Here is a 13,416-nt window from a genome sequence, read left to right on the forward strand (position 1 = left end):
GGAGGTGAGCAGCTAGGCGGGATAGAAGGGCGCAGGCACGGGAAAAAATCGGTTTCTTCCCCGACTCGCCGATAATCCTCTGCTCGAGCGCCGCCAAGTTTTCCGAGGGAGCATACAAATTTAGAAAGCGACATCACACCGAAATGCGATTTTTGGTATTTCAAAAAGAGAGGCCGTAGTGCATTTGCAATTGCGTTAAAAGACATGTCTTACGATTGCCGTTATTAAATGTTAAAAGAAATGTCGCCTACAAAGCTTCTAAATTTCCTGATTTTTGACTTCACCGATCAAAAGAAGCGAGGAGGTGGGTGCGAGAAATACAAACAACAAAAATAAAAAGGCGAGCGCATGCAAAAAAAATTTTTTTTGCAATGCGTTTTTTTTTTTTTTTTTTTTTTTTGTGTCTATGACTGTAATTTGCATCGTTTTAGACAATAAAATATAATACAACCTTTGGGATGTCAGTGCCCCTTTAAGTGTCTTGGACGAGCTGAGCTCGTCGGGCACTTTCTGGCTAAAAATGCCATGGACGAGCTCAGCTCGTCCGGTGGTTTTTTCGGTAGCCCTCAATTCCACGGACGAGCTAGGCTCGTCCGAGTAGTTTTGCGGCGCTGCTCATAGATGGCAGCACTCGTTTTAGTTGGCAAATATTTTTTTCGCCTCCGCTGATTTTTGCGTAATAAACTTTTCAAATTTTATGTGTAATACTAGAGGTAATAACAATTCAAAATAAAAAAAAAATATGGCACTTTTAGGTTACTTTGGAAAAAAAATTTGACACTTAAGGGGTTAAGAAGTCGCAAGTGTAGACAGGCCTTTAAAATCTCTTACAACGGGAGAGCACGCTGGTGCCACCTATCGGGTGGCCGTGGGACACTTAGCGGTCCCATACATTTCATATTTTCTTTGCGCAATCATTCTTTTCTTGGCTCGAAAAACTTTTTGTCGATGCTATAAACGAAATTTCTCATAGGTAGTGCATATAAGTGACCTCACAAATACCGCAAAACCTTCGCTCTAGTGAAATGCGATTCCAGGGTCACCGCAGAGATGGTGCATGCTCTCATGTCACACGAGATCTTAACAGGTTTTAATGCACTCGGTTTTAAAGGCTCCTTCATGCGCCGGCATTTGCCTACAACAAACTGAGACGAGACCGGCTTTTAAGCATCTTGTGACACAAATGACCGGATTCGCAGCAACGAAGTCGGCCGTAAGCCGTCGCAAGAGGTTGAAAGCCGGTTTTGTCTCGGTTGGTCATAGTCAGATGCAAGTGCGTGAATGGGCTTTTAGCGTTTGCCCGCAGCAGGAGTGGGCCCTGCTGCACCTGCGCACAAGGCGAGGGCGTCAAATCCCGGCATTTCTGGCATTTCCTTTGCAGCGCACTTTGACCTTAGAGGGAGAAGATACGCAGCAGAGAGCATTCCTTCCCCTTATCTCCGACCGAACCAAGAGCGAACCCGGATAGTCGGGCCTTATCCTTGACGTTGGAGCCGTGGGTGTGTAAAAAATGCGCCCACAATCTTATCCAGACAATCCCAAGATTGTGGGGGCACCGGCAAACGATTGCGTGAATCTCGCGCAATGACCGAACATTGCGTCTGTGACCGACACCGCGCAGCGATTCAGCACTGTGGCACAGAAACGTGGGCCACTTCGCAGATCGGATTTTACTTTTTATTGTTTCATCTACACTTCGTTTCACCGCAGCTTTGCAGAGAGCAAAGGCTACTGCCCCCTCAAGCCAGTCAGGGCAACGAAGTAGCCCATAAAGCCCTTACGAAAGATATTGGGGCATGCGGGTAACCCAAGCAGTCCGAGAAGAAGGGAAGGAGGAACTTCCCTCTTACCCTCTTTTGAGTGTCCCAGACGTCCCTTTTGTCCCGCTCAGAGACTAGCCAGTCGCTCGAAATTTTTACAAAAAAGGCCGTCCTCTCCTTTGAAGTCTCTTTTTCACTCGTGGCTTCAACAGCACTGAAACTGTGCACAACTAGTTCGATAAGTATGTCTCTTTCCGGCGCGCTGATTGGCTGACTGGGACCATAGCCATCGCCGTTTGCCAAGTTACGGTGAGGAGTGTAGAGGCACGGGTTTTAGAGCTCGCAACACGACTAGAAGAGTCCAACGAAGGTTTGATGAAAACGGACGTTGCACCGGAACGAGGTCATGTAATCGCAGTCACACAATGCACAATAATGAGACAGGTTCCTGGTTGCGTCACCTAATCACACTGACTGTTATAATGCGAGCAAAGAGGGAATGATAAGAAGCCCCAAGGGTTGATGGTAACCTCTACGATGTTTGGAACCAGAATTGCAAACGTTTGAGGTTTTCGAGTAAAATCTGTATTGTAGAAACCTTAAAGGAGCTCTGCAACGATTTTAACGTTGAAAGAATTGGCACCTTCTCCTTTTGACATTGTTTACGTTGTCAAAAAGGACAGAAAACACACCTCCTTCCTTCAAAATGTTGCGATTCCGAGGCAAAAATGAGAATATTTTCCGACCCACAGTCGCGAGCGGCAGCCATGAGAACCACGCTGCATGACGTTAATGGGGGTCTTGTGGAAAGATAGCAACTTGTGCAAATACGGGCTCAACAGAAGGTAACTTTCCTATAAATCTTGTCGTTCCAACATAAATGTGAATGTGTCGAAAACCTGGTATCATCGACAAAACTTGTATTATATGGAGTTTTAGTGGCGCCATCTATACGAGGTTAACAGAACCGTCAGCTCTCTCTGCTACCGCGAACAGCCGCCAGAAGCCGGAGGGGGACGGGGGCGGAGCTGCACAGGGATGGCCGGACCCGGATGAGACTTTCCTCCTTTCACCATATTGTTTGCGCTGCGCCAACACGTGGTCACGTGGTCGCGAGCGGATGAGTTCTCGCTGCTCACCGATATCTCTAGAGAGAGAGCTTCACCGGAACCCTTCGCGACCCCCATCGACGTCACAGTACACGTGACTCGGAAGGTGGTGAAGGATTTGAGAAGTGCCGAAAACCTCAATCTTCGTCCATTTTTAAAATAAGAACTAGGACATGCAGGCCAAAGCGTTTTTTTTGTTCTTTACTTCAGAAAAGTTGAGACACCAATTCCCAAATTATTTAAGCAAAGCACTGAAATTGTTGCACAGCTCCTTTAACGGCGAATATTTATTGATCTGACCATTTTCGTTTTTTATTCGTTGCAGTTGTGCCCAGATGCTGCCATGACCGACCTTGACTATTTCTTCCCTCGCATTTTATTTGCCTCACTTCTTCGCTACGACAACGTACGGGCTATTGCCCTTCTGGAAGATGCGGTGTCCTCATCTCTGACGTAAGGCTTTTGTGCAGGCTACTCCGTTCCACCTTACCATTAGAACACGGAAGGACGCTACAAGCCATCCCAGCCAATCCAGTGCCACCAACATATCGCGTGACCATGCGCACCGCATGTCGCCACGCCTCTCCCGAAAGTATGTGACACACGGCACTGAATTTGCTTCCACCGCCCATAGCATCCTTCGCTGTCCATCGTCTCAGCAAGACGTGATAAGGTCAGCAATGGCGGCCCTACCCTGGCAGATGCTGAAAGCATCCACAGACCTTTCCAACGCTTATCGCCTAGGCGAAAAACGCAGAGTCACCAAACTATGGACGCACGTGCAGCGTCTGACATACCACACAGCAGAGCAACAGCACATGCTCGGAAAACGTTCCACAGCCCATCGGACAAAGACGGCAGGGCTCAGTTGGTGATTTTTGCAAAGGTCTATAGGCAAATGGGCACATCGATAAAGCCATGACGATCACACTTTTTTCCTTCAAAAACCCAAATTAACATCACTACCTTGCACCAAGGTGAGAGTCCACTTTTGCCTTATTTATAGACATATCATCTGGAGCCCACTATACACCAGCACACCATTTACAAACAAGCCTGAGTTCGCCCACACCAGGGCGTGCACACAAACCAGATCCGAAAGACGCGAAGTGTCTGCGCCGAGCCGCGCCGACAGCGGCCCCATTGCAGTGGCGTGACAATAGGGAGTTGCGCTGGCGTATGTACTCCATTTCGCCGTAGCTTGGCAAACGGCAAGGGCCACGACCTCAGTGAGCCAATCGGCGTGCCAGAGGGAGGCATTCGGCTACAGTCTATCTCACTAGCTGTGCACAGTTCTGTCAAAGCCAAAGGGTGGAAGAGAGAGAGGAAAGCTGCTTTTGTATGAATTTCGAGTGATGGATTTCGAGGGAGACAAAAGCCGCGTCCGGGACGACACAAAAGAAGGTCCAGCTAAGAGGGGAGTTCATCCTTCCCCTCCAACTGCTTGGGTTACGCCCTTGCCCCTGCACCTTTGGTAAGGGCTGTCATCTGCTTTGCCACTGACGCGATGGGCTTGAAGGAAACATAGCGTTCTCTCTTTGCCAAGGTACTGCGAAGCAAAACACAGCTGCCTCCCTCTCCTGTGGCACAAACACTGCCTCTCAACCGCTTTTGCTTCTTTACTCGCAGAACTTTAAGAGGCAATTATAGACTTGAGCGTGTTGGTAATGTACATTGAATTAAAACGAAAGAAACACACAAGAGGACGAAACAGACGACACAGCTTTCGACTTGCAACTACAGATTTACTGGGGCGGCTCGCCGCTCAGAGCTCGACTTGGGGAGGCGATGGGGAAAGGGGGGAGGGGGATGAGGGGAGGTGTAAGAAACACAGGGAGACCGTTGCGGGGGCGAACACAGCGGGCGGTCGGGAGTCTGGTCCACGGCGTGGTCTGGTCCGTGTCGCCTCTCTCGTAGACGACACCTCGCGTCGCTTCATGCCGTCGGGGGCGCGGCGGAGAGCGGGCGGAGGGGGGGGGGGGGGGGGGGGGGGGGGGTCATCGGAATTCCCTGGGGAAGGCGCAAGACGGACCGGAGCACCAGAGGGTCAGGCGAAAACAGAAGGCGAGAAGAAGTAAGAACAGAGGGTGGCTTTCCGGGGTTGTTTTTGTCTGCCACTGTTTTCCCAAACATTTAAGTTCTAGTGTCGCGTGTGCTGGGGGGCTCCCCTCCCTCGCAGGAAGCTAATCTCTCTCTCCGAGAGGGAAAGGGAAGGGCTGGAAAGGTTTGTTGTCGCTGACTTGATACTTACGGATTCTATTATTTCTCTTCCGAATCGAGATCGGTGTCCACCTATGATTTTTGTTTGGGTGAAATGGGGCGTGCAAGAGGAACATTTTTTTGCGTGGACAACAACCGGATGCACGGAATCTTCGGGCGGGCTCGTGATCTCCCTCGCGTGTTCACGGAGACGGTCGTTGATACATCGGCCCGTTTGACCGATGTACTCCGCTCCGCACGAAAGAGGGATCGTGTACACTTTCTCTCGCGCGCAGGGGCGGAAGCACTGGGCGTGTTTTTTAGTGCAGGAGGGCGGAGGTTCGGGATTGTTGACGCGCTTGCACATTCCACCCAATTTGAATTTGCAGGTGAAAAGGACCCTGGTGTCGAATTTGCGTGCAAGCGCACTCAAACGATGGGATGTGTTGTGCACGTAGGGAATGCAAGCAGGACGGGAGGAGAAGGATCTGGGTGGGGAATCGCGGGAGCGGCTCCTGGACTGCACGATCAACTTTTTGATGTTGTTTTCAATCAGATCCGCGGGGTATCCTGCCCCCTGAAGCCTAGCCGTTTGGCGCGAGAGACTCTCCTTGATAAGGTGGGGACAGGACTTTTTACAGGAGGAGGAGAGAAGAGATTTGAGGATGCCGGATTTTACTGTCTTCGAATGATGGCTAGCGAAGGAAGGACAGGTTTTTGAGAGCGCTGTTGGAAGGACCAGCATAGGCCGTGGGAGGAAGGGGTGAGGCGGAGATCCAGAAATTGGAGCCCCTCCTGGCTAGCATCCTCTTTTGTGAAGGAAAGACCCCCAGCGTTGGCAGCGAAGGCATGCAGGACAGAGACGTCCGAGGTGGATGATGGGTGAACGACGAGGTAATCATCCACGAACCTGAATATCCTGCATCCAGAACCGGAGCGAGCAAGATCCTCCTGCACCGCACGATCCACGAAGAAGAGAAAGATCTCACTTAAGATCGGTGCGAGGCAGGAGCCAATGCACACTCCAGACCTCTGGATGAAGATCTCCCCCTCGTACTCGACGAGGGAGGATCTCAGGTAGAGCCGGAGGAGGTCGAGAAAGCCTCCGGTGGGTATTCCGGACGCGTTCTGAAAGCTCGTCACCCCATGCATCTCAATCGCCTCGGACACAGAGTTTAGAAGAATTTTGAGGTCGAGGTTGTAGTACATGTCCTCAATGTCCAGAGAGAACAGGTTGAGGTCATGATCGGCATGCTTCGTTGTAAGGTAATCAATTACCTCAAGAGAGTCTCTCACGCGGTAGGGGTGAGGAAGATCAATAGAGGAGAGATGCCTTTGAAGGTAGAGGGCGAGCGGCTTCTGCCAGCATCCCCTCTCGGAGACGATGCTGCGAAGGGGAATGTCTGGCTTGTGCGTCTTCGCCGAGAAGAAGATAGTCAGATACTGTTTGGAGGGAGAAGAGATCAAATTTTTTAGGGAGGGGAGGTTTAAAGAGGAGCAGAGAGACTTTGCCTCAGAGCGGAGGGCCCCCGACGGACGCTTCTTGAGGGGGACAAAGTTCTTTTTCAGGGCCAAGTCCGCTTTCTTGGAGAAGTCGCCCCGATCAATTACCACGAATCGACCCTCCTTGTCTGCCTCGAGCAGCACAAGGTCTGACTGGCGGAGCTCGCTTACCACGCGTGACACCCCCGAGCCAGCCGGTGTCGTCACGGCACCGTGGTGGCAGATGACTCCCGTCCCCGCCGCAACAAAGTCCTGTCGGTCGGGCTCCGTGATCCTTGCCGCAATCTCGTACACAGACGCCAGTTGGTCGACCCTCGACGACGGGGTGGGGGGCGCAAATTTGGGTCCTTTTGACAAGAGGGTGGTGGCCTCGGTTGAGAGGTTGGAGTCCGATAGGTTGATCGGAGGCTCCAGGGCCACAGCCCGTCGGGATGAGGCGCTCATCAGGACGCCGTGGAGCACGCGTCGCCACGACGACTCGAGGAGGCGCTCCGAAGAATCCCGCAGGAAGACGAATGCCGGGTTATTGGGGTAATTTGCACCGAAGCAGCCGGTCATGAGAGGACGGAGCTCGGTGTTCATCACCTGGATTTCTTTGGAGATTTCTTTTCGTGTGATCTGCATGACCCTGTAACTTGACGACCAGCTGGAGGGCTCAAATCCCAGCAGGCGATGAACGGAAGGATGATTAATGTTCTTTCGTACGCAGACAAACGCAGGTTTCGATATTTGCACCATTGTGAAACCCGTGCACAATGTATTGGAAACAATTTGTGGATAACGAATGATTGCTGCCGTTGGCAGACGCAAGGAAGGTAGTTAGTTGTCTTGGACCAATTTTTTCCAACAATCCTCGCAACGCGTTGATTTCCGTATCTGACGGACCCGGACCTACCACTGACGGGAGTGTAATGATTACACGCAGTTTACAGAACCAATCAACTATCGCTGACTGCTGGAGGCATGCGTCACCATGGACGTCCTGTGCACAACACCCAAACAGTGGAAATTTAGCTTCTGATGAGACATTGCCACTCAACACCCACATGTCCAAAAGGAAGGGCTGCCTCGCATTTTGTCCAAATGTTGACAATCGCAAGATTGTGTTTGCTGCTCAAATTTGTGCAAAGGTCAGTGGGGTGGATTCTTATACTATTTCTCAAAGGTTCTACAATGAAATGAGAGCATTCTTCTGTGACACACGAGAAAAGAGAGAAAGGAGCTTGCAAGTGTCGTACAAGTTGAACCAAAAACGTGCTTTCATCTCAAATCTTGAACTGGCCCAGCTATACCAACCTGCGTGCATACTTCGCCTGAGAATGATGTAAACATGCACAAGCAAGCTGGCATGCACAAATATAGATGCTACAACTCCAGCCCACGCTTGCTGGCTTCTGCTGAGCTTTGGCTGGCTGTACAACAAAGCGTTATCAAAGGCAAAGGCACATAGTTTGGAAAAGATATATCGCTAGCATGGCATGTGAGCAATGTACCTTCGGCAGTGACGTGGCAATAAGTTGAGGCTACGCTTTATATATTAGTCACAAGGAAAGCTTGGAAGTAATTGTGAACAATAAACCTTACAGCTTTATTCTTAAGTGGCTTCATGTGATTCATTGAAAGAACTTCAGGTGGGTACAAAACAAGGAATGCATACTCCAACTGAGATTGGACAAGGGCGAAAAGTTAAGGCTCTTTGTTCGCCTCACACAGCTAATGTTTCAGGAAACCAAGAATTTCAGGATCTTTGCTGGGTATCTGCTTGATACGAGAGTCCACGGCGGGTTACTAGCAAGATGAGGGCTGAGACCTCTAATTAATGTAACATGTTTCACCTGGTCCTGTCCAGTCTTATAATATGTGTTCAACAGTATCTAATTTCTATGTCAAAGTTAGAGCCTACAACTGGTGTCAATTATTTGATGCTATGTCATCAGAGCTAGCATAACTTCCTCAGTGCTCTAACACTGTCAAAACGAAGCTCTGCCAGCCTTGACAATGTAACACAAAAAAGTTGATGCCGAGTACAGACATATGCAAGTATGCACACAACACGGGTAACAGCATTACACATATAGAAACCGGCCTACACGTGCAAAGCTGCCTCGTATCCCCCATCGGCAGGTTTAAATTTCAAACAAAGTGTCCATATCACGATGGAGAATAATTGCAGCAGAGTGGATGTGCAGCGTGAAATCGCAGTTGCGTATAATATCAAAATTTCCTGTTTGGACACGCTCTAATAACATTCTTTAAATTTCATTAAAATATAAATAAAAAAAAGGAAGGCTTCAAAGTACATGTAGAACCTGACAATCACCTGATCTTCATACCAGATGTAAACATAAAACCTGCGACCGACGCAAAAAAAAAAAAAAAAAAAGGAACGGAAAAGTATGCTCACAGTAAAAGAAGCACATCGAACAGCTGTCTAAAGCCGTAACATCCACTGATAATAGTCCGAGGACAAAGCAAATTTGTTATTGTAGAGATGCTAGCAGAATGGGAGGTCAGTGTCCCCCCGAGGTACAGGGCCTTGTTTGAGCCCTGTCCACCTAGCAGCTTTACATCACACTCTACCCTTCAGACCTCCAAAAATGTGTGGGATGACAGCCATCAAAATCAAAACCGGAAAGGGGTAGCAGCGGGTTTCCCCCAACATTTAGGTGTGTGGAGTGCAAGAACTGCCAGCATAGTCGAAACAGAAATGGTGGAAGCAGTTTTGAATTACGAAATCTATAAAATGCTTGTACCTTGTTTTGTCTTTCGTCTTCTTGAGCTCTAGAAAACAAGCATCAGTTAGGCTACATGTAGATGCAAGATTCAAAAAGACGACAAAGGCTGGATTCACAAAGAATGTCTCTCCTTGACACATTTTTGCTAAGAAGTTTGTAGCTCAGGAAGTTCTTAAGATGTAGCTCTTATGACGTAATCTTACGAACTCAACAAGTTCTTAGGGTGCTGTATGATCGAACTGGCTTCTAGGAATGAACAAACCACCGACAGACCAAGGGAGGGAAAGAAAGAAACTTTTGGTGTCCTGCAATTAACGAGAGTTGAGACAGCGGTGCTTTGCTATGATGACGGCGTGGATGGTTTGCTCGCACACAACACATGTGCTTTTCCTGTCGACGACAGAACGGCACTGCGGTGCGTCAGCAGCATTTTTGATAGAATAGTCACGAAACGTTTGTAACGGGAATAGACCCTTTCCAAAAGTTTGCGCCTTCGCCTGTCCGCCATCACTTGATCACATACTCGGAGCATATATGGGACACGAGGGCTGCATCGGCATTTGGCATGAACTTGGCTTAGCTCGTATTGAAAACAAGTGATGCGTCCGCGTTCGGCGAGGACTCTGCTCCAATCACACGCTTTTTGTCCAATCAATGGCGACCGCCAATGTTGCTCTATAAACTTTTGAAGACAGTCTATTGGACCACTATCGTAGGATTGCATTTAGCTCATGCAAGACTTTGACATTTTACTTTGAGAATAACGAAAAGCTTGTAACTTTAGCTTGAGTCATATTTAGGAACTTCTTTGTCATAAAAATAGACCTCAACGATTACGGCCTCAGTTTTTGCATGTGTTACATCACAACTCTTTGATGTGGGCAGTCGACCTAGAGCCGCCAAGATGTCCGCAGCCTCTGTAGTGGGTTTGCCTAGTCGCCGCAGCCTCTAGTCGAGAAGTGCTGTCGACGACAACTCTGTAGGTGCCAATCTGCACACCTTGGATCGGATTCTGTCGGTTTTCCTCTTCAACCACCCACCACGAAACACAACGTACCCATACCAGTGACGTATCAGCAACCACCTCAAGCCTCGCAAAACAACGGGAAAGATGCAGAACAAAGAGCTCCATAAAGGCGGTGGCAGACTATTCACAATGAATAGATAATTTGCGAAATTCCAAACCTTAGAGGAGCATGCTGTAAACATTGTTACATGCGCTGCACACACTTGCCTTGTCAATAAGAAAGATTCCAAGTACAAAAAAAAAAATTGATGACGAGTGCACGTGCCAAGGAGCCATCTGTTTTAAATCTTTGCTCAAAAAACTTGTCACTGCAGATGCCGAAGAGTGCAGCACGTAAAACTACAAGACCAGTTTGGGAATTTCTGCCAATGGCCAATTGGCTAAGACGGTTTCCACTTGGCATCCTCCGCATGATAAATACTGCTTGAAACGCACGACGCTCAGGACCAAAACAGTATGTTAGCATGCAGCAATGACCAGATTTAAAAACAATTCACACATATGAGCTCGAGTCTGGTTGACTACATTACGGCTTGGGACGGGTTGTGATCGCTTATGACGAAAGAGCACACAGGCACACTGTACATTAGTAGACCGAAGGCTTTGCAGTATCTGCAGCATCAAATCTATGTGCTGCCAACAAGGAATGGTCGTTTATAACTTTGGAAGAATTATCTCAAGCCCACAGTGAAAAAACTATGCGTAAAAGGCTAAGGAAATATACGCATATCGAATCTATTCCAGGATAACCGGATAGATGGCGCCTAATGGGTTAGAGCTGTATATTGAGAGAGTTTGGTCAATAAGAGGAGCCGGCGTGAACAGAGGTGGAGCGGCGAAAGCGTTGCCTTCGCCAGCGCCGCATATTCCCCCCCGTGATAATCCTGCAAAGTAAAACGAAGCCAAGATGACCTCGAAGGAGCCGCACATTGTGGCGCAGGTATTTTTGTTTCTGGATGAGGCTGAAAGTACATAAATGGATAATTGTAAGAGATTGGTGCAAATAGGGAGCATGAAGGTGCTGAGTGAATTTACTGAGCCAGAAAAGTGTTCTGAAACATGAAGTGAAACTACGAACATAGGGTGCGCGTTCGGGGTTAGGGTCAAAATTCCCACGGAACCTAGGCCATGGTTTTAAGCGTCCACTCGGTCGCAGTCGCGGCTGCGACTGCGATCAAAAGAGAGATAGCGTGCATTCTGAATGTCACTATGACGTCAACGTCACATGTGGTCCCTTTCAGTTACGAAGAGTGGCAAAGCATTCTGAAATGAAATACTTGAATACATCCTTACCTAGAAATTGTGATTGGACGGTATTTGTTAAGCTCATTGCCACTGCTAGGGGAATATTTGTGGCTAGTAATTGGTCACAAGAGCTGTCTATCATCATTCCCAAGGTCATTAAAACAATTTCGGCCATTCTTACCAATTAATGACCAAACTCTCTACATGTACAGCTCAGTAATGGGTGAACCAGCCGTGTTTCGAGAATCGGAGAAAGAGGAGGGAAACGGATGGACAGAGGGCAGTGGCTACACCTTTCGTATTGGGCAGTAGCCTGCGCCACCTAGCCAATATCAAAAACAACAAAAATCCTTACCGTTGCTCGACTTGAGGTCTCTGTGGATGAGCGAGATGGGAGCCTCGTTGTGCAGGTAGTGCATCCCGCGGGCGATTTGCACCGCCCAGTCCACCAGCACTTCCGGCGGCACCTTGCGGCCACTCAGCACCCTGTTCAGCGGTCCTCCTCTCGCGTATTCCATGACGAGGCACAAATTGGGCGGCTCGAGGCATACTCCTTTCAGCGTCACGATGTTCGGGTGGTTCAGCACCCAGAACAGCTTGGCTTCCTGCCGCACGCTCTCGGTGGTCACGCCGATGTCTTCATCGGGGTCCTGCCGCGCCGCCTTGACCGCGACTTCCTGCCCCCGCCACGAACCCCGGTAGACCTTGCCGAACCCGCCGACTCCGATAACCTCCTCCAACTCGAGCTCAGAGAAGTCGATCTCGAACGGACGCGCAGACAGGTCGGCGTTGACCGGGCGAACGCCGTCGTGCCGCGTGATGAAGTTGGACGGGAAGATTCCCACCTTGTCGCCGATCTTGCCCGTCCACCAGCCGTCGTCGCCCGAGATCCGAGCGTCTTTGGACAGCACTTGGACGGTCTCGCCGCGCTGGAGGGAGAGTTCGTCGTCCCCCGACGCGTCGTAGTCGTAGATCGCCGTCCAGAACTCGATGCTGCTGTCGTCCCTGCCATTTTCCGATCGGGTTCGGGGCTGTGCCGAAGCCATGGACAGCTGGACTGCGCTCGGCATTCGGCGGGGTTGTCGAAACGCTCCGGGGTCGGCACCGCCGTGTTTTCTGGGGGAAGGTAGCGGCGGTTTTTTGTTTTTTTTTTCTTCTTCTTCTTTTGCTAAGTAGGTTTAACGCCCTGCGCCGAGCCCACTCCTTTTAATTTTCGGAGTGGTTATGCGGCGGTTCGGTAGCTTTCCCCTCCCCCGTGAAATAGCGAAAGCCCCCCGACGGGGGGCCTGGCTAGGAGTGTGGATGGCGGGGGGTCAGTGGTTGATACCTACTATTTACATAGCATTAAAGTTAGGGCTACTATCATGAGAGAGGTTTTGGGAGACGGCGGGGTATCAGGCATCCGTCGCGGAGGATCGGCGGCCGCTCGGCGTGGTTGCCGCCGACATTTCGCATACTTTCTGGCGCTGGTAGACCGCTGGCTTCATAGACGATCTACGCTTGTCACACAAACGTCACAGTAGGCACAAGGATGCTCGCCATCACCACCTCCGCCATAACTGCTGCAGCTCTCCGACCTTCGGTAGAGGGGGGGAGCTGAAAAAAACTGGGTTGAGTTTCTGCTGCCGAGAGTAAACGTTCCTCTTTAAAACCAGAATTGGTTACTTTATGCAGTATGAGGAACCGTATGAGCTATCTATAAAGTTATTCGTATACACATTATTAGTTATTAGTGGTTCATGAAGGCGCGAATGTTAGTTGAAAATACGAACGAGTGTTTAGATCGCGGGTAGGTAGCGCGGTGGTCGCCGCGCACTATCATCATCATTGCCGCGCGT

At 49.6% G+C, this 13,416-nt stretch overlaps 1 protein-coding gene across 1 annotated transcript in view; it reads right to left on the bottom strand.

The window, feature by feature from the left end:
- The window catches only part of LOC8050812 (mitogen-activated protein kinase kinase kinase 11), a 48,202-nt gene extending 35,018 nt beyond the window's left edge, over nucleotides 1-13,184 (bottom strand). The window contains exon 1 of the mRNA XM_029992398.3: nucleotides 11,934-13,184. Coding sequence (XP_029848258.2) covers nucleotides 11,934-12,648 — 715 coding nt within the window. The 5' untranslated portion in view covers nucleotides 12,649-13,184. The remainder of the gene's footprint in view (nucleotides 1-11,933) is intronic.
- Between the last annotated feature and the right edge of the window lie 232 nt (nucleotides 13,185-13,416).

This window comes from Ixodes scapularis, unplaced genomic scaffold, assembly GCF_016920785.2.
Source record: "Ixodes scapularis isolate PalLabHiFi unplaced genomic scaffold, ASM1692078v2 PGA_scaffold4__175_contigs__length_147842914, whole genome shotgun sequence".
Lineage (NCBI taxonomy): Eukaryota > Metazoa > Arthropoda > Arachnida > Ixodida > Ixodidae > Ixodes > Ixodes scapularis.